Source organism: Typha latifolia, chromosome 9, assembly GCF_019914945.1.
Source record: "Typha latifolia isolate L0001 chromosome 9, TyphaL0001v2, whole genome shotgun sequence".
NCBI classification, from domain to species: domain Eukaryota; kingdom Viridiplantae; phylum Streptophyta; class Magnoliopsida; order Poales; family Typhaceae; genus Typha; species Typha latifolia.
In genome coordinates, this window is record NC_133094.1 from 8,210,724 (window position 1) to 8,231,457 (window position 20,734).

Here is a 20,734-nt window from a genome sequence, read left to right on the forward strand (position 1 = left end):
TTCTCCCTCTAAATCTCTCTCTCTCTTTCGGTCTCTCTCTCTCTCGAGCTCTCTCTTTCTCTCCTTCCCTTGCCGACACCAGCCTACCATCGCCGTCGCTGCTGTCATGACGCAACCCCCCTTCACCGTCCCTCACCACCTTCTCTCTATTTAGTGCTCTCTCTCTAACTCTCTCGTTCTCTCTTACCCTCCTCTCTCTCTCTCTCAATCACCTCTCTCTCTCTCTCGAATTCTCTCATTTCTCTTATCAACGCTGGCCCACCGCTGTCGCCATCGCCGCCGCCGCAACCTAGGTGAGTCTCCCTTCCTTCGCTTTCTCTTCTTCTTCTTCTTTCTTTTGTCTTTCTTTCTCTTCTTCTTCCTTTCTTCTTCTTCTCCATTCTTGGCATATCCTCCTCCTCTTGTTGTGTAGCAGACAGTGCTGGAAGAGGACTATTATTATTTTTATATATAATTACTTCCTAATGATAAGTAACATAGTCTATTTAGGTAATTAATTATTTTGATAATTTATACTCACTAATATAATTTTACTAAGCATTTTAGTATAATAATTTATTAATTATAATTATAAATATTGCCTATAAATTTATTTAGAGTTTTAGTTATTATTTATTAGTTAATATATGTAGTCTTATTGATAATAATCTTATATTTATATTTAATTTATATTATATATGTCTATTTTTAGTATATTAGTATTGTCTAATAGTTTGTATAAAATGGAACACTAGACTTGCAGATTATTTTTGTATAATAGGATAATGATTATTTTACGTATAATTTAGGATTAGTTAAATAAGAGTAAGTATTACAAAATAACTAGTAATAATATTATTTTATAATTATATTTTTTTTAAATCATATATATATAGTCATCTTGGTTATTTACAAAAAGGAGATAAATTACTATATACTTATTTTCTATAATTAACAAATTAAGATTTTATTAAATAAAAATAAATAGCATATTAATATTGTCACAATTAAATTTATCTTATAAATCTAATCAATATTAAACCTAATAAAATATCATATTTTACTCGAATGAATTATAATCAGATAAACAACTAACTTTATGTTACTTAAATATTTTCAGACTCTGAACCCCCTTATTCGAGACCCCGAGGATCTCACCAACGTCGAGTAGCGGTTGATTGATGGACCTGAGGGATACGTGTATTGAGTCTTCTTATAAGATGTGAGTAGTCTAATACGATCACGCCTCTGGCTATGGAGCTTTGATACCAGCTTGATACGATCTCGCCTTTTTGGTGAAGGGTCGATCTCTTCCAATTCTTGATCTGGACTAGATCTGGCATGGAACTTTGAAATAAGATCCTGAAATATTCCGTCGTTGGATCGACGTGAAAAGAGCTTTCCAACAAATCAAGTTTCAGGCGAATCGAAGTTGGGGATCTCGAGATATCGTTCGTTTAGTGGACGAACGTCAGGATGCTCTGTTTTGGATCCGTGGATGGAGGCACGAGATCCTAGGTAATGGTGGATGGTGGAGGACCGGCGTTAATGGGGTGGCACCGGTGAAAAAGTGGTGGTGGAAGGGTTGTGGTTGATGGAAGGATTAGGGCAAGTGTTGGATAGATTGGACGAAGGGGGAGAAGAGGGCCACCCCTAAGGGACTAGGGTGATTAGCCGGACGAGGAGGTTAGAAACGGCGTCTCGGGGATTGAGAGAACGGGAGCGAAGAAGACGAAGGAGGCAAGGCAAAACTCAATCTCAATAATCAATAATAATTTTGGTTGCCTACCACATCCTTTTATAGGCTAACCAACAACTCAAATTAACCCTAAAAACACAATTTTCGTCGACCGCGTTCGAACTCGCCCGACCGCGTTCGAACGCACCGAGTTCGCTCTTCTGGATTTGCGAACGCGATGCAGGCGTTCACAGTGCGCTCGAACGCACAGTACATTCTCTTCACCACGTTCACAACCCCGTTCACAAACCGCGTTCGAACTCACTCCACCCGCGTTCGAACGCGACTTACAGAAAACTTATTTTAATGGAAATTAAACACTAAAACATGAAATAAAAATACTCCTAAAGTGAATCCATGCTCGAGACGACGTCGGTGAAGTCCGAATCGTATCATAGTCTTATCCCCTAGACGCCTTTCTCAAATTAGGTTATATTATATATTATGTACATGCATGTTTTGGCCTCCAGTATGATTATATGACTTTATCTAGAGATGATAATAGTCGAGCATATTTTTATCATGCATAGAATTAGACTGACCTTAGATATGAGTATGATGATTGTAATTAGAGATGATTAGAGATGATTATACTGTTATGACTTTGTGTCGGAATGATTTCTAGTATGAGTGTGCATGTGATAGGCTAGTAGGAGTATGCATGTGTTAGATACATGGTTGGAGTTAGCATTGCATCATTTTTTTCTCTTGATTTCTATTCCACCTAAATTCTTGTTATGCATTGACTCGTATCGTATTGGATATATGCATGTGATTTGGTATTTAGAAGAAAAGCATGAAATGTGATTGATAGGATAATTGATAAAAAGTGTGAGGATACCCGAGTAGGCGCCAGTGTTAGGGGTGTCTGGAGTGATGATTATGGTCGCTGATATGCGATATCTCATGGCCCATGTCCGAGGTCAGTTGAGTTTGTGCGCACAGACAATCGGACACATGCCATTCGCTAGGGCATATGTGGCGAGTTATCCTCACGAAGTTTCTATCAACTATGTGGGTGCCCGGTCTAGATGGATGTTGATACCTTAGTGGGTGGCGAGGTATGATTAAATTTGAGATACTCTTGCGGGTCGCGGAGTATGTTCTGAGCCTTCGGACATGATGTTGAGGCTGGGTACCGGGTGTTGACTATGCATAGTGGTCTAATATGATGATGACATATAGAGATGACATTAATGACTGAGATGTTGAAAAATGCATATGATTTCATTATCATCTGATTGCCTGATTATCGAGTGGTCAATATACATCATATATAGTTCATTTGATATCATAACATTGTCATGGTCGGCATGCATCATGTGTCATATTTGAGAGACAATTATAATGATAGTATGACATGGAGATTTGTTTACTCATTGTCGATGATTATATACTTTTATCAGTTATGACATGTTATCTATATTTCATTTATGTATTATTGAGGACACATTCATTTACTCATTCATAATATGATACTCTTTCTAATTCATATTATCCAGTACTTGATTTATTCTCTGTTTGGCTTCACTGATTCGAGGTAAGGTCTATTTATTGAGCCTTTTGCTCATGACTCACTTTATTTCTTTTTTAACCCCCATAGATATTATGGTACGTGATACCGACTTGAGATATCCTGATGAGATATTTTAGAGCAAAGATGAGGTGAGCTATAGATGGAGACGATATAGATGATAGTTTATATAGAAATTGAGTTGTACCATTATTTGATATTTGTACTATTTTATATTAGACGATGATTTGTATAATACAGGTCGAATCATGGCATACTCTTGTATTAGTTATTTTAGTTGTATCTTGATGGTTTATTGTGGCCTGTGTGGGTCCTGCCAAATTATGTAGTGGTCTAGTGTATATTATTGTGGACTTTGATATTTATATGTTAACATGTTTATTTGGTTAATAGTATAATTTATTTGGTGATGAATTATGTGATCATGGATAGGTTTTATTTGATGATGTCATATGTGCACAGGAGAGTATCTCTGCGTGACGGGCCCCGCTCGACCTATCGAGTGCGCCTCGCGTGCTGTGTGGGCGTGCATGTGCCTATGCCGGGCGGGGGCGTTATAGGAAGGGTATGTTTTGAGCTTTCAGGCAGGATGTTGAGATCGAGGACTGTGCATAGTGGTCTACTATAATGATATTATACTGAGATGTCATTGATAATAGTGATGTTGAGAAATGCATATGATGTCATTACCATCTGATATACGTGATTTTCAAGTGGTCATTATGCATCATATGTGAGTGCATTTGGTATCATAACATGGCCATGTTTGTCATGCATCATATGTGTCATATAGAGAGAATTATGATGATAGTATGATATGAACATTTGTTTATTCACTATCAAGGATTATATATTTTTATCAGTTATGACATATTATCTATTTTTCCTTTATGTATTATTGAAGACATATTCATATACTCATTTATGACATGATATTTTTTCTAATTCATATTATTCAGTACATGATTTACTCTTTGTTTGACATCATAAATTCGAGGTAAAGTCTATTCACTGAGCCTTTTGCTCATGACTTTATTTATTTCTTTTCTAGCCCCTCAGATATTATGGTACGTGATAGCGATTTGAGATATTCTGAGAAGATATTTTAGAATGATAAGGTGAGCTATATGTATGAGATGGTATAGATAATATTTTGTATAGAAATTGAGTTGTATCGTTGTTTGTTATAATTGTACTTTATTGTATTAGATGATAATTTGTATAATACATGTCAGATTATAGTGTACTCATGTATTAGTCATTTTAGTTATATTTTGATAGTTTGTCGTGGCCTGTGTGGGTCCTGCTAGATTATGCAGTAGTCTAGTATATATTATTGCGGATTTAAATGTTCATATGTTAACACGTTTATTTGGTTAATAGTATAATTTATTTGGTGATGGATTATATGAGCATGGATATGTTAGTAGGTTTTATATGGTGATGTCATGGGCACAGGAGTGTATATGTGCGTGACGGAACCCGCGTGACCTATCGCGTGCGCCGCACTTGTCGTGTGCGCCGCACTTGTCGTGTGGGCGTGTAGGAGTGCATGTGCCCGTGCCGGGCGAGGGCGTTACAGTTTGAGCATGTTTAGGTGTTAGAGTATACATTCAGTAGATTGGAGATAATTTTCTTAAAATAGGTTGCATTATATTATCATAGATGATTATAACATTACGTTGTTATATGATTGCAGTTAGCAGAAGAAGGGATAGATTTTGACAGGTTGAGGTATGAGTAGAACATGATTCAATTAATAGATTACAACACTTTCTATATTGTAGATTCAATGTACGTTTTTTCTTGCAGACCATTAGTATTATCAATGTCTATAGATATAGTATGATTACCTGACTGATCTAGATCTAGGAATTTATTCTTATATGGAAGTTACTTGTGGTTGTATAATGTAAGGAGTTAATGAGTAAGTAAACAAAGTATGAGTTATGGATCTGAAAAGTGAGATTAGACAATTATTGATTTGAATAGAAGGTAGTGGAAGGCATGTTGATTTTCTTACTATACTAGTGCGATTTAAATTTTGGGGTCAAAATTTGTATAAGAGCGAAAGAAAAATGTAACAACCTATCCTTTAAAAGAAATTTAATTTTGCATGGCACGGGCTGCGGGTGCCATGCACTCCCAGTCGCCGACTCGACAAATCAGGTCAGGCCATCTAGCTCTAGTGGGCCTGTCGGCGTCGCAGTCGCAGCTATACGACCTCCCCACCACCTCTCTCTCCCCCTCTAAATCTCTCTCTCTCTCTCTCTCTCTCTCTCTCTCTCTCTCTTTTGGTCTCTCTCTCCCCCTCTTACCGTCGGCATCGTCGTCGCCGAGGTGAGCTCTTCTCCTTACTTCTCTTCTCTTCCCCTATCTTTTCTCTCCCTCTCTCTCTCTCCCCCTCTCTCTTTCTTGGCCATGGGCTCGAGCTCGTCGGAGCCAAGCCGCTGGCTGGCCACTAGCAGGCATTGTCCTCTTGGTCGGCCTGGGTCCGCATCCCCCTTCTTTCCCTTCCGTTCTTTTCTTATCCTCTTCTCTTCTTTTTCTTTCTTCTTTCTTCTTTTTCTTTCTCAGCTTCTTCTCCTCCTATTTCGACAACAGTGTTGGGCTCAGCCCAACATTGTAGCAAGCAATGCTGGGCCAAGCCTAGCACTAGTGAATGCTCTTTTTGTTTATTTTATTTATTTATTTATTTAGGTATTTATTTCTTAATTAATGCAAATAGATAATTTAGAAATTAATTATTTTAATAGTAATGTATATTCTTTAATATGATAATTATTAATTATAATTAGTATAATTAATGATTAATTAGATTATAAACTATTACAAAAAAATATATGTAATACTTATATTTATTTATTTATATTTATATTAGATTAATAGAGAGATTTGTAAATTATAATTATTAGATTTATATAATAATATTCTTATGATAAACATTTTAAGTAATTCTAATAATTTTTTATATATTTTTATTTTGCAACAAATGAAATACTATGCTTATTTATTTATTATTTTATAAAGTAAATACTACATAGTCTATAATTAATCAAGATAGAGTGAGAACCACAACTTAATTATAATTAAATTTTTATCTATATTTATATTTTTTATTTATAATTATAAATCTAACTAGTTATAAAGATAAGTAAAAATTCTAAAACCTAATAAATCATCATATTTTACATGAACGAATTTTAATTAGATGAACAGCTAATTTCATATTACCTAAATATTTTCAGATTGTGAACCCCTTATGTGAGACCCTGTAAACCTTATTAGCGATGAGTGATGGTTAATTGATGGATATATTGAATTTTTTGATCTGAGTGAGTAGTCTTATCTCATAAACGTTTTTATCAAATTAGGATATACTATATATGTAATAACCCAAGCCCAAGTTAAAAAAAAAGAAAAAAAAAAAGAAAAACTACACTGCATGGCACGACAGCTCATGAAATGCAGTGGCAGCGGTGATGGGCGCCACGCGCCCCAAGTGTCGGCCTGGCCAACCTGGCCAAGCCAGCTAGCGCGGTGGGCCCCTGCCGCCGCCGCCGCAGCCCCCTCCCCACCGTTTCTCTCTCTCTCTCTCTCTCTACCCGCTGCCGTCGCCACATCCACTAACGTCGGTGAGCTTCCCTCTTTTCTCTCTCTCTCTTTCTCTCTCTCTCTCTCTCTCTCTCTCTACCCCTCTTTCTCTCGGACCGCTGGAGGATTGAGCCGTCAGCGAGAGGCAGGCCGCTGAGTGGCCACTAGCGGCCGCACCCCTCCCCCATGGCCAAACCTTCTTCCTCTTCTTCTTCTTCTTCTTCTTTCTTCTTCTTCTTCTGCTTCTTCTTCTTCTTCTCTTTCTTCTTCCTCTCCTCCTTCTTCCTTTCTCTCCCTGGCTGCACTCTGCAAAGGGTGCTGGGCTCGGCCCAGGCCCTTGCAGCGCCAGGCGCTGGGCTCGGCCCAGCGCCTTGCTGTGCATGGTGCTGGGCTAAGCCCAGCACTATATACAATTCTATTTTTTCTATATATATATATATGCACAATTAGTTTAGCTTAGTTAATTTAATGTATTTAAGTTATACAAATTAAATATAATTATATCATAGTTAGTATATAGTTCTAATTATATCATGTTTAGCAAAATACCTGCAATATAAATTACTATTTTAATCCTAAGTAGGCAATAGAAATTTTTAGGGTTATGTACGTATACTCTTACATAATTAATTGCAATAACTTAATTATTATTTTCTTAATTATCAAAGAGAATAGTAGACATATAAAATATATTTTAAATACAATAGTAAATAATATAATTATGATTAATAAATAACAAAAACAAATATAGAATTGAAGAGTACATAATTACAACTAGAAACTATCATTTTGTCGGGTTAATTTTAATTAATAGAAAAACTGACATGTTTGTTATAAATAATTCCAGATCCCGACCCCCTTGTTGAAGACCCTCTGGACCTAGCTATCGAGGCTTGATCGTTATCGTAGCAGCGTGAACGAGTGGTGGTTTGGTATTTGCAGTGGTGTGAGTAGTCTTATCCCCTAGACGCCTTTCTCAAATTAGGATATATTATATCTTATGTACACGCATGTTTTGGCCTCCAGCATGATTATATGATTTTATCTAGAGATGATTTCAGTCAAACATATTTTATCATGCATTTGATTAAGCTGATTAGAGATATGAGTACATTGGTGATATATAAAGATGATTATACTGTTATAGTTGTTATGTTGGGATAATCTTTATCATGAGTATGCATGTGATAGACTAGCAAAAGTATACATGTGTTAGATACATGTTTAGAGTCGGCATTGCATCATTTTTTTCTTGGCTTCTTTACCACCTAAATTTCTGAGTTGCATGATTTGTTCTCGTACTGGATATATGCATATGATTTATCATATATAGAAAATCATAAAAGTACATGTGTATGTGATGTGATATGATGTGATAGGCTGGAACGGTATCTGGTCCGGATTGGTACTGGACATACTCTTAGCGTATGGCAGAGTATGGTGATGGCTGATGGTTGTACTCTTAGCGTATGACAGAGTACAACTATCATTGATATACCCTTAGCGTATGGCAAGGTATGATTACTTTCTTCTGAGATACCCTTAGCATATGGCAGGGTATGATTTATCTATAGAGATACTCTTAGCGTATAACAAGGTATGCTCTGAGCTTGTAACATGATGTGTATCGAGTTTGGGGCCGGGTACCGTAGTCCAGCATGGTGGATAATATTCAGAGTTGAAACGGTTAATTATGATAGTGAGAGATATGTGGATTATATCTGGCTCTGATATATACGATTATCTAGTGGTTGGCATGCATCATGCATCATTATCATTGATGTGACTAGTCCATTATTGTTATACATGATATGTCGTTATATTCGGTGATGTTATATGGTAATTTCATCATTTGATATATTTTTAGATGAGGATATAATATACTCATTCATGAGGATTAATTTCATTCATATATATGTCATTGAGGATACATATATATATGTTCATACATGGCATCATGCTACTTTCTGATTCATATTATCCAATACATGATTTACTCTCTGTTTGGCATCACTGATTCGAGGTAAGGTCTAATCACTAAGCCTTTAGCTCATGACTCTCTTTGTTTTCTCCTTTCCAAAAACTTAGGTGAGCGAGTGGAGCAGGATACTCTCTTAGAGACCTCGCGAGTGGGTAAAGAGTAATGTGTGGTTAGTGTTTTGCGCTAGTTGAGTTCTCTTATTTGATGTACTAGTGGACATCCTCCAAGTATGTCTTTATCCTTGTCTTATATTCTAGCAGGTGACTTTGTACTTGTATAATGATGTATATACCACCATTGTATATATGTAGTTGTGAAAAGCTCTTGATGATGTGTTGTGGCCTGTGTGGGGCCCATATAGGGTTATTTGTATGCTATTGACAGTTAGACTTGAGTTTTTCTCAGTTTAAATGTTGTGAATAAAATCATGATGTTACTACAGATTTATTTAATTATCAGTATCTAACTGAATGGTCAGGTGCTATGCACGTGCCGTGTGGGCTCGTGCCATGCACATGTTTAGAGTTTGGGTGTCACAATATAATTATGTATATACGTATTTTAGCCTCCAACATGATTATATAACTTTATCTAGATATGATTCTAGTTGAGCATATTTTATCATGCATTTGACTAGACTAATCTAGGATATGAGTATGCTGGTGATATATGGAGATGATTGGAGATAACTATACTATTATGATTTTATGTATAGATGATCTCTAGCATGAGTATGCATATGATAGACTAGTATGGTGATGCATGTGCTAGATATAGGGTTGGAGATTGCATTGCATTATTTTTCTCTTAGCCTCTTTACCATTTAAATTTTTGAGTTGCATGATCTGTTGTAGTACTGGATAAAATACATATGATCTGTCATTTAGAAGGAAAGCATGAAATCTGATTGATAGATAGTTGATAGAAAATGTGAGGATACCCAAGTGAGCGCGAGGGTTAGGACGCACTTGGTGGATAATTGATCGCTCGACGTAGTCACAATCCTATAACCTTATATCCGAGGTCGTTAGTCTTTATGCGCAATAGACATTTGAATAGATATCGTTTGCTAAGGTATATGTGGTGAGTTATCCTCACGTATTTATATCAGATAGAAGGGTACCTAGTCTGGATGAATGTTGACACCCTTAGTAGATGGCAGGGTATAATTATATTTGAGATACTCTTTACGGATGACAGAGCATACTCTAAGCATTCGAGCATGATTTGAGACCGGGTACCGGATGTTAACTGTGCATAATGGTCTAGTTTGATGATGATATTTAGAAATGACATTGATAATTAAGATATTGAGAAATGCATATGATTTCATTATCATTTGATATACTTAGTTATCGAGTGATCAATATATATCATATGTGTCATATTTGATAGAGAGTTATGATGATAGTATGACATGTATATTTATTTATACATTGTTGAGAATTATATATTTTGATTAGTTATGATATGATATCTATCTTTTATTTATAGTATTGAAGATACATTCATATACTCATTCATGATATAATGTTCCTATGTGATTCATATTATCTAGTATATAATTTATTCTTTATTTGACATCACTAATTCAGAATAAAGTCTATTTACTGAGCCTTTTGTTTATGACTCTTTATTTTATTTTTAACCCTCTCAGATATGTGGTACGTGATATTGACTTAAGATATCCTAAGAAAATATTTAGAACAACGATGAGGTGAGCTATAGGTGCGAGACGGTATAGAAGATAGTTTATATAAATATTGAACTATACTATTATTGGATATTTGTACTGTATTGTATTAGAAGATAAATTATATAATACATGTCAAATTATAGTGTACTCATGTATTAGTGATTTTAGTTGTATCTTGATGATTTGTCGTGGCTTGTGTGAGCCCTACCGAATTGTGTAGTTGTCTAGTATGGTTGTTGTGGATATAAATATGGATATGTTATTAGGTTTAACTTGATATTGTCATAATTTATTTTATGATGGATTATATGAGTTTAAGAGTGTATCTGTGTGTGATGGGCCCTGCCTGTCCTATCGTGTGCATCGCACTTGCCGTGTGGGCGCGTGGGCGTGCACGTGCCCATGCCAGGCGAGGGCGTTATAGCTCTAACCTTGTTGCGCCCCACATTATCGGCATATTTACTGAAGTGAATCGTTGACTTGTTGGTTTAGTTGTGTTCGAGTTGAGCCTTTTGCTTATAATGTTTAGTTTAATTATTTGTTTGTTTAATTAGTTTATGTTCATGCATAGTTCAGTCCAAATTAATATATGGTTTGATTTAATTAGGTTTTACCCTAGTTGGCTAGTATAGTCAAGCTGATTAATTGAGCTACCCTCTATAAGGTAGAGTGCAACCCTACTCAAATTATGCTTGAATTTGGACTAGTTGGCTAATCGAGTCAAATAATAACATTACTCACTAACGAATTACTCAGATATTTATGGAATTACGTATGTATCTACAAAATTACGCTGGTAGCAACATAATTTTATTTATACTTTAAGTTATAATATTTAAATAAATTTTAAGCCTTTAAATAGTCGAATTTGAAGATACTCAATAGATGTCAAGTTTGTTAGATAATTGAATAAACTTTCCAACATATATAAAATAATATTGATCAAACTTCTTATGGAAAAGATATTCACAAAAGAGTAAAAAAAATTAATTTTATTATTTAATTAGTCGAATTTAAAGATATTTATTAGAAATGAACTTTTAGATAATTAAATGAAATTTTCAACATATATAAAATAATATTAATTGGAGTTTATATTAAAAAGATCCCCACGCTATCTTATTAGGGAGATAAGCTATCATAGTAGAGAGATAAACGAACACTTAAAAAATTGTACCGTAAAAAGTTTTTGAAATGATCCGGACAGGATGGAGACGAGTTCGAAAAATAGTTACAGCTATTATCTGACGTCCGATCTCACCTAATAAAAAAAAAGTTTCACTAAAATACTTTATATGAATAACAAAGATGTACTATCATTTCTCATTAAATCACAGAAAATTTTAAAAGGCATTTTAAAAGGCGAGAACGAATCGCGAAATAGACGACACCGAGGCAGAACAATTAATGCCAGACGTGAGGGTTTCGGAAGACAGAGAACCCAACTCGCCAGGTGTCGGGGAGGCGAGGGGAAAAACTGCAATGGTCCAAGGGATAACTGTCTTGTTGGGCTCAGGAGTCCAGAGGGCACAACGGTCAGCCTACGTCAAAACAAAGAAAGTGCTGGCGGAGAGCGGTGGACCGCCAACGGCTATCCGGCGCAGTTCGTCCAAGACGGACTGGTTACAGCAGGCTTCACCCCGACCGCTGCGAAACAAACTAACCCGCCGGGGAATCACGGCGAAACGGTGGCCAGAGTGAAGAGGTGCCTACTATCGGAAGACCGGGAGGAGGACGGCAAGGAAGGCGATGCCAAATACATGCAGCTTGCCCTGGTGGCAAACAAAGCTAATGACACTCCCGGGGCAATGGAAATTGAGACGGAGCTGGAAGAGGAGAATACCAACAGAGGCGGGCATGCCATACCCACCTCTAAGAGAGGCAGGTTGCACTAACAGGCTGCCGGCCAGCCATCCCATAAGGTTTAACAATGTTAAAAACCTTAGTGTGGAACTGCAGAGGTGCCCGCAAGAAAGAGGCACTAGATCGTTGTAGAATCATGATCCGGGACCATAAACTGGAAATGCTGGCCTTGCTAGAAACGCACACCAGCTGGTCGGAGGCGGAGCAGGTGGCGAAACAGATTGGCAGAGGATGGGCGTGGTTCGCTATCCCCGCGCAAGGCAGGTCGGGAGGCATCCTAATCCTGTGGAAGAAGGAGCTTGGCTGGGTGGACGTGGCTACCGTATCAAGATATGCAGCTCACCTAACCATAACCCTAACGTCGGGTAGAACCTGGATTTGGACCATCGTGTATGCCAGCAACCTTCTGGAAGGCCAGAAAGAACTATGGGAGGAGCTGAAGAACATGGCCTGTCTGGACAAGCCGTGGGCGATCATAGGTGACTTCAACGCTTACCTGTCCCGCCAGGAGAAGCGGTGCAGTGCTGAAGTTACGCTAGGGCCGAAGGCAAAGGCTTTTGCAAAATTTGTAGACGAGACGGGGCTGTGCGACTTAGGGTTTGAAGGCATCCCTTTCACCTGGTGCAACAACCAGCAAGGGTCCCGTCGCATCTGGGTCCGGCTTGACAGAGCCCTAGGCAACACGGAGTGGGTAAGCAAGCACCCGGACTGCAAAGTTCAGCACCTGGATAGGGGTGCCTCGGACCATGCCCCGTTGCTCTTCAAGGTTCCGGCAGCCATGGAAAGGATCAAGCGACCATTCCGGTTTGAGCTCTTCTGGATGGAGTATGAGGAGTGCCAGAACCTTGTAAAGGAAACCTGGGCGAGGCACGCCGGAGGTAATCCAATGCATGCGTTCTCCCACCGGCTGAGTGTTTTGAGAAAAACCTTAAGCAACTGGAGCCGGGAGGCGATCGGAAGCGTGGAAGGGCGGCTAACGGCCACAAACACCAAGCTGGCAGACCTAGAAGAGCTAGATGCCAACGGTCAGCTGCAAGAGGAGGACTTTCAGAGGATGAGAAGCCTATACAACCGCAAAATTGCCCCGAGCAGAGACGGCTAAATATCAAATGGTTGCAAAGATCTCGGCTCGGGTGGACGAGAGGACGGGGACCGAAACACCAAATTTTTCATATCTCGGCATCAATCCGAAGAAAGCGTAACACGATCTCTGGCATCATGGACGGCGAGGACAGATGGGTACAGGGCTCGGAGGAAGTGAACCAAACCTTTACGTCTTTCTACCAAAGCCTGTGGGCGGAGGTGGAAGTGCCTGACGGTAGGAGCGCGGAATGGCCCGCCCTACCGGAAATCTCGAGCAACGAAGCGGTGGCCCTAGAGCTGCCAGTGACGGAGGACGAGGTCAAGGAGGCGGTCTGGAGCCTGCCGAGAGGAAAGGCTCCAGGCCCGGACGGTATGCAAGCGGAAGTCTACACACAGTACTGGGACACCATGGGCGGTGGCCTCTGCCAGGCAGTACGCCATTTTTTCAGCAATGCAAAAATGCCGCAAGCTTGGGGTGACACCTTCATAACCCTGATTCCGAAGAAGGAGCTACCAATAAAGGTGGCGGACTTCAGACCCATTGCACTATGCAATGTCATATACAAAGTAATAGCGAAGATCATGGTAAGCCGCCTGAAGAAAATGCTGGCCAACATCATCGGCCCGGAGCAGGCGGCTTTCGTGGCAGGCCGAAGTATCGAGGATAACACGCTGGCAGCTCAGGAGGTGGCTCACTCTATGGTGACCGACAAGGGCGGCAACCCTATTATGATGATCAAAATGGATATGGAGAAGGCGTATGATCGAGTTAGCTGGAAGGCGGTGACCGGCGTGCTGCAGCGGATGGGTTTCCCCCCGCGGTGGTGCAACTGGGTGCAGGCGTGTATTGAGTCCCCAAGGTTCGCCTTGCTGATCCATGGGTGTCCGACGAATTGGATCACGCCCCGGAGCGGCCTGAGATAAGGAGATCCGCTATCTCCCTACCTCTTCATCATCGTTACACAAGTCCTATCAAGGATCATTAGCGAGAAGGTAGACAGAGGCCTGCTGAGCGGCTATCGGGTCGGAGATGTGCATCTGTCCCACCTGCTCTATGCAGATGACCTGCTGCTCATGGCGGAAGCTTCTGCGACAAATGCCAGCAGCATTCTTGATAGCCTGAGCCGGTATGAACTCATCACCAACCAGAGGGTAAACTACAGCAAATCGGAGCTGTATCTGCCAAGCAGGATCGGGGACGATGAAGGCAGACAGCTTAGCGACCAACTAGGCTTGCAGGTGGCAGGCATGCCATTCAAATACCTAGGGGTGCTTATCTCAGGCCGGAGAGTGAAGGTGAAGGAGCATCAGGAGCTGGTGGAGCGTATCGGCAGACGGCTTGCGGGCTGGAAAGGGTCGCTCCTTTCCCAAGCAGGCAAGCTAACCTTGATCAACGCCGCGCTGCTTGCGATCCCGGCTTACTGGCTGGGAAGCACGTGGGTGCCGGACGGGGTTCTGGACGAGATAACAAAAAAAGCTCGAAACTTCCTGTGGAAGAATAACGATGGCCACGGCCTTCACCTGATGAACCGGGAGCGGTGACTACGGCGAAGGGCGGGGCGGACCGGGAGTCCGCCGTCTAAAAGAGGCTCGAATCGCGCATCCGGGCAAGCTGGTGTTCAAGATGTTAAAAGAGAGAGCCGGCGCCTTGGATCGAATCATGCGGGCCAAGTATGGGATGCCGCACCCATGGTTGATCCCGAAGAGCAAAAATCCATCTCGGGATGTGGAGGGCGCTAACAACAACCGCCGGGCGGCTCGGGAATGGGCTGCAGAGTTCGATAGGGAATGGTCGAAACACGCGCCGCCTACAACCCCCGGGCCGCACGAGATCCCGTGGTGCAGACAGCCAAAGGAATGGGCGAATACAGTCATGGCAGAAAATCTGCGTGTGGTGGATATCACCAACGGTAGGCAATGGTCCTCGGCGAGACTAACTAGGGAGGCCGGAGCTGAGATGGCTTACAAAATAGCAACATTCCCCATGGGTGCCGCCACCAGTGAGGACAGATGGATCTGGTGGCCGCACCCAAGGGGAACCCCTTCGGTTAAAGCCATATACTACTCTCTTCTTCCTCAGAGTGACCAACGATGGGAAGGCTGGAGAAACCTCTGGCGGCTTCCGGTCGCCCCACGGATCAGAGTCTTCTGTTGGAAACTGCTTTGGCGCAGGCTCCCAACGAGGGCTTACCTCCACTATATCCATGTGGGTGCCGAGGAATGATGCGCAATGTGTGGGTTGTTTCGGGAAATGACGGACCACCTCATGTTTACGTGTAGATACAGTCGAGTGGTGTGGGAGCTTCTACGGTCCAGAGAAGGGGTGGAGGCGGCGTTGATAGACCAAGACTGGATCACGAGAGAGTGGTGTACAAACAAAGAGAATGATCGCCGGATCAAAGGGAAGATAGCCTGCACGCTGTGGGCTTTATGGAAAAGTAGAAACGAAGTGGTTTTTGGCCGGCAAAGGAGGGCGGAGCTAGCAGTGGTCCGATCTGCCATCGCGATGGCGGAGGAGTATGGGCCCAAGTCAGAAGAGAGGCATGGGAATACAAGGATGAGGAGGAAGCGGTGGGAACCTCCGGACTCGGGTTGGACAAAAGCCAACACAGATGGTTCGTTCAAGCCAGGCGCATACCAAGGAGGTGCAGCGACAATCCTCCGAAATGCTGAAGGTGAGCTAGTCCAGGCGGCATGGGAGCCGTGCCCGAGCGTCTCGGCGTTGCAAACCGAGCTCAGGGCTATCAGAATGGCCCTGTAGGTGGCGAGCAGAGAAAGCCGGTTGGTGATAGTTCGCTCGGAGGCCATCAGATGCATGCAGCAGGTGGACCACTGTCCATGGCGAGTCCGCAATCTGGCGCAGGACTGCGCGGAGCTAGCGAAAGAATTCGTGGAAGTCCGGCTTGCTCACGTAGGGAGGGAAGCCAATGCGTGTGCGGATCGGGCGGCAGCGAAGGCGAGGGAGGCCTCGGGCTTCTGCTACGCCGAACGGCTAACCCAGGTTCCATCTGAGCTGTGTAATCTGTTACTTGTCGACGCGGCAACGCCTCGACCGTCCATTAATATATAGCTGGTTTCAGCTCTTTGTTTGTCAAAAAAAAAAAAAAAAAAATCGCGAAATAGGGAGAGGAGAACCCGAAACAAAATTTTCATAAAACATAAAACATTTATAGAGAATAAGGCCCGCTAAAACGAAGCCGAGGAATGCCATGGCCTACTCTCTCTTCCCGACCTCTCGCCGCCGCCTTCTTCTCCTTCTTCTTCCTCCTCCTCTCCTCACGCCATCTTCCCATATATCGAGCCTCAAGGTCCCATGGAAGAAGGACCGCATCCTCGATGCCGCCATCGACCGCGACAAGAGGTACCTCCTCTGCTCCCGCGTCGTCCGCGAGGTCCTCAACGAGCCCTTCCACCGCATCCCCCTTCGCTACCTCGAGAAGCGCCGCCTCCGTCTCCGCCTACCGATCAAGATCCGCACATTCCTCTCTCGCTACCCAAATATCTTTGACCTCTATCCCGACCGCATCAAACCCAACTCTCCTCCCGTCCCCTTCTTGAAGCCCTCCTCTTCGCTCCTCTCCTTCCTCGCCTTCGACTCTTCTCTCCGCAAACTCCACGAGAACTCCGCCCTCGCCAAGCTCTGCAAGCTCCTCATGATCTCCAGAGATCGTGCCATCTCCGCCGAGAAGCTGCTCAACGTCAAGCGCGACTTCGGCTTCCCAGACGATTTCCTCACCTCACTCGTTCCTAACCATTCTCATATCCTCCGCCTCGTCGGCAATCCCGGCGAAGGCAAATCCTTCCTCGAACTGGTCTCGTGGAACGACTCCTTCGCAAAATCCGTAATCGAATCCCGCGCCGACGCTGAATCTGAGCTCACTGGCATCCGCTTGCGCCCCAATTTTACTCCCCGACTACCGAGAGGCTTCTATCTCAAGAAGGAGATGAGGGAGTGGGTCAGGGATTGGCTCGAGCTGCCCTATATATCACCGTATGCTGATGCATCTATTTTGCATTCCGCCTCGCCGGAGATGGAGAAGCGGATGGTTGGAGTCTTGCATGAAGTGCTTTCGATGACGCTGAATAAGAGGATGGCGGTGCCGGTGATTGGGAAGTTTTGCGAGGAGTTCAGGCTGTCGAATGCGTTCGGGAATGTGTTCACGAGGCACCCGGGGATCTTCTATGTGTCGCTTAAGGGGGGGATTAAGACGGTGGTGCTCAGGGAGGCGTACGATGAGCGTGGGGAGCTGGTGGATAGGGATCCCCTGCTGGAGATCAAGGATAAGTTTGTGGAGATGATGACGAAGGGGCATATGGAGTATATGGAGAGGTTGAGGAGGAAGAGGGAGGAGCTGCAGAGGGATTTGGAGTTGATGGCTAGGAAGAATGCCGCTGAAATGAATGAGGAGGGAGAGGAAGAGGAAGAGGAAGAGGAAGAGGAAGAGGAAGAGGAGAACAGACAGAGGTTGTGATGGATAGTGCAGATAATCTCATTTCCCTATCGTCCATATTTACGATCCAAATTGTAAGATTACTGCTAGAATGTATTGTTTCATGATTGTTAGCTTGACTTCAAATCAGAAGAAGCACGAAAAGAGTTGCTCATCCTCTACCAATTTGTACCAATCAGGCCTTACAATGTTGGGTGACCGCTAATTGCAAGAATTGATAGACTCAAGGTGGAAGGTAAGAAGAATTTTCTTACAATTACCAGTTTCTTCCTTTGTTTCTGTCTCATGTATATCTCATAATTTCAACCTTGTGTGAGGACAGTGAAAAAAAAACTTGTCAAGGTTTTGGCTGCACCTTTTTTACAGTTTAATTCAATTTTACAGATGCTTGTTTTAGTTCAATAAGCCATTATTTTCATAATTTAATGTGCTACATACACTCTAGTTGTTCTTCTGTAATTTTGGGAAGCAAGAATGTTTCAGAGCTGCACGCATTAATTCCTAAATTATCTTCTAACTGTACTATGTCCTTATAAACTCAAGGCTACAGTCCCTTTTTGTGCTTTGTTGCCTTCTTCTGAGCAAATTGTCGATCATTCTGCTATGTTTCTATTGTCTAGTTCTGCTATTTCATTTCTTCCTTGAAATCGGAACATTTCTTTGACAATTTGTTGCATTACATCCTTTATTGACACCAAAAGATGAAAGTTCTAAAGATATGAACTTTCATTCTTCAATTTTGCCAACTTGCTCTGTGCAGAGTAAGCTTGATTTATATCTTCAACACTGCTGAAATATTTCAGGTTTTACTGATTGAGCTTGAAGCACCTGTACTATCCAATAGGACCCACAAAACAACTCATGCAGTGAATTGTGGAACATTTGGCTGCTGCAGTGCTGCTGCCTCTCTGAGAAGTAGAGACAATGATGATCAAAGGGAATTCCAATGGAAGATTCCACTTTCTTATTCTCTGATTACTGATCATTAGGCTCAGGAATTGGCCAAATGCTGTTAAATGGCTTTTGAATTCGCCACTTACCAGTGCATCTAACATCTCTGCTAAAGCTTGTTTCCAGCCTACATTCCAGTGTACGTGTATATTGATCAGTGTGTTGGGAGAATATCTTTTGTGCAATAAAAGTAATGAGATTGGCAGAGATATTTTGTTGTCGCTGATGTTGTAAATCAAATGATCTGTCTCACCTTCTATTTCCTAAAATTCGACGGGTAACATGAAATATATCTTCCTTCACATCAGATCGACATTGTAAGCCACTTACTAGATCATGTACAGGTGACATGACATCCCAAGATACTGAGACTGATGAAACAAATGATAGAGAAAAAAAAAGATGAAGGTTGGAGAGGTTGATGAAGCTACATCCAGTGGTTGATCCCTGGAGAAGCAATGCCCCACCCCCAGATGCAGACTCATGTCATGTACTTTGTATGTAGGTAGGATCATGTCGTATGTAGATTTCAAGCTTAGTGTGGTATATCCTATACAAATTTTCCTCTGTTTCTTACTTTTTATTATGAAGTTGGGCAAACATGCAGGCATGCGACCATGTGTTTCTCTCTTACTTTTTTGTTTACACCTCTAGTGGCTATTTGGAAATTATGAATTTGAATGAACAGCTTGTGCTTATTCAACAAGGTGAACTGAAATAATATTTTGATTTCTGAATGCCTCCAGTTGGAAGTCATTGGGATTTTCTTGACAGGAGATTGGTGGGGGTCCCCTACAAGCATGGATGATGGAACAGATGAAGGCACACTCTTGGGTAATAGAACACATCTTTCCCTTTGCAAAGGCTTGACATTTTAGTTTAGTTTTGATAATTTGATACTTTTCAATGATGGCATCTCTCTTTGCTTCATATAGTTGATCTACAAATTAGTGAAATACAGAAGGTTTGTCAAATTTGTTAACAATTTAAGTATTCTCAATTTTCTTTTCTCCTTTCTTATCTAATGGAGTACATTTGTATTGATCCTTTTGAATAAGATGTTTGAGGTTACTATGTTGACTAAACTTGTTTGATGCACTTAGATTATAAAGCTACTGACTCTTTTCTTGATTGAGAGTAAGCTAACATTTGATGGTTATTATTTCCTACGGATTCTATATTTCCAATGTGGAAGAAACACTGTCAGAGATTAATTGACTGTAAATTTTATAGTATTTTATTTTGGTGAAGGAAACTAACATTTAGGGATGGCAATCGGGTTGGGTTAGATTCGGGTCGGGTTAACTTTATCTTAACACGAACACGACCCGATTAATAAACGGATTGTATTTATTAAACACGAACACAACTCAATTATTAAATGAGTAACACGACTCGTCTAATCCATTTAATAAACAGGTTGTGTTAACACGACACGGTAACAAGATCCGTCTAACCCGTTAAATAAACGGGTCGTCTTAACACGACCCGTCTAATCCAATTACCAACCCGATTACCTCGTATAAAATTTAAAATTTATTAATTTATTCTATATAAATAATGTTCAACAATCATTTCCTTCTTTTCGTCCAACTAAGGGTTCCAGCAAATATGGAGTTAGATGTATGTTCGAAGGACCACCTACGCTTTGAGTTCTTTCTATTGTATCGAAATGCAAAGTTTCTGCTTCCAGCTGGTAATGTATTGATGGCTTCAACAACAGCTCTAACATGTATAGCTATTTTAGAGGAAATATTATCAACCTTGATCAAGGATGTCTCCCTGCAAAAAATAAAATGATGAGATTATACAAAGCAGAACATAAAAATGTTAGAACGAGATGTTATTGTACAAGGTGCATAGC

The 20,734-nt window shown here is 41.3% G+C and overlaps 2 protein-coding genes across 6 annotated transcripts; both read left to right on the plus strand.

Moving 5' to 3' along the window:
- Positions 1 to 15,719: 15,719 nt before the first annotated feature.
- Positions 15,720 to 16,229, plus strand: LOC140795079 (uncharacterized). Its single transcript, XM_073147448.1, has one exon. The coding sequence runs from the start codon at positions 15,720 to 15,722 to the stop codon at positions 16,227 to 16,229; it is 510 nt and encodes a 169-aa protein (XP_073003549.1).
- A 419-nt stretch (positions 16,230 to 16,648) lies between these two features.
- LOC140795779 (protein WHAT'S THIS FACTOR 1, chloroplastic) lies at positions 16,649 to 19,955 on the plus strand. 5 transcript variants are annotated; one of them, XM_073148550.1, is made up of 4 exons: positions 16,649 to 18,154; positions 18,723 to 19,009; positions 19,215 to 19,375; positions 19,617 to 19,955. In XM_073148550.1, exon 1 carries the CDS (start codon positions 16,678 to 16,680, stop codon positions 17,938 to 17,940), a length of 1,263 nt encoding a protein of 420 aa, XP_073004651.1. In that variant the 5' UTR covers positions 16,649 to 16,677; the 3' UTR covers positions 17,941 to 18,154; positions 18,723 to 19,009; positions 19,215 to 19,375; positions 19,617 to 19,955. The 5 variants fall into 5 exon arrangements, with proteins under 5 accessions (XP_073004651.1, XP_073004652.1, XP_073004653.1 ...); XM_073148551.1 differs by lacking the exons at positions 18,723 to 19,009; positions 19,215 to 19,375 and having other exon boundaries at positions 16,649 to 17,993; positions 18,099 to 18,154; XM_073148552.1 differs by lacking the exons at positions 18,723 to 19,009; positions 19,215 to 19,375 and having other exon boundaries at positions 16,649 to 17,993; positions 18,099 to 18,154; positions 19,645 to 19,955.
- The last annotated feature ends 779 nt before the right edge of the window (positions 19,956 to 20,734 follow it).

Excerpts from the sequence above, each read along its gene's own strand:
- LOC140795079 (XM_073147448.1), top strand. The coding sequence starts at position 15,720 with ATGACGGACCACCTCATGTTTACGTGTAGATACAGTCGAGTGGTGTGG.
- LOC140795779 (XM_073148550.1), top strand. The coding sequence starts at position 16,678 with ATGGCCTACTCTCTCTTCCCGACCTCTCGCCGCCGCCTTCTTCTCCTT.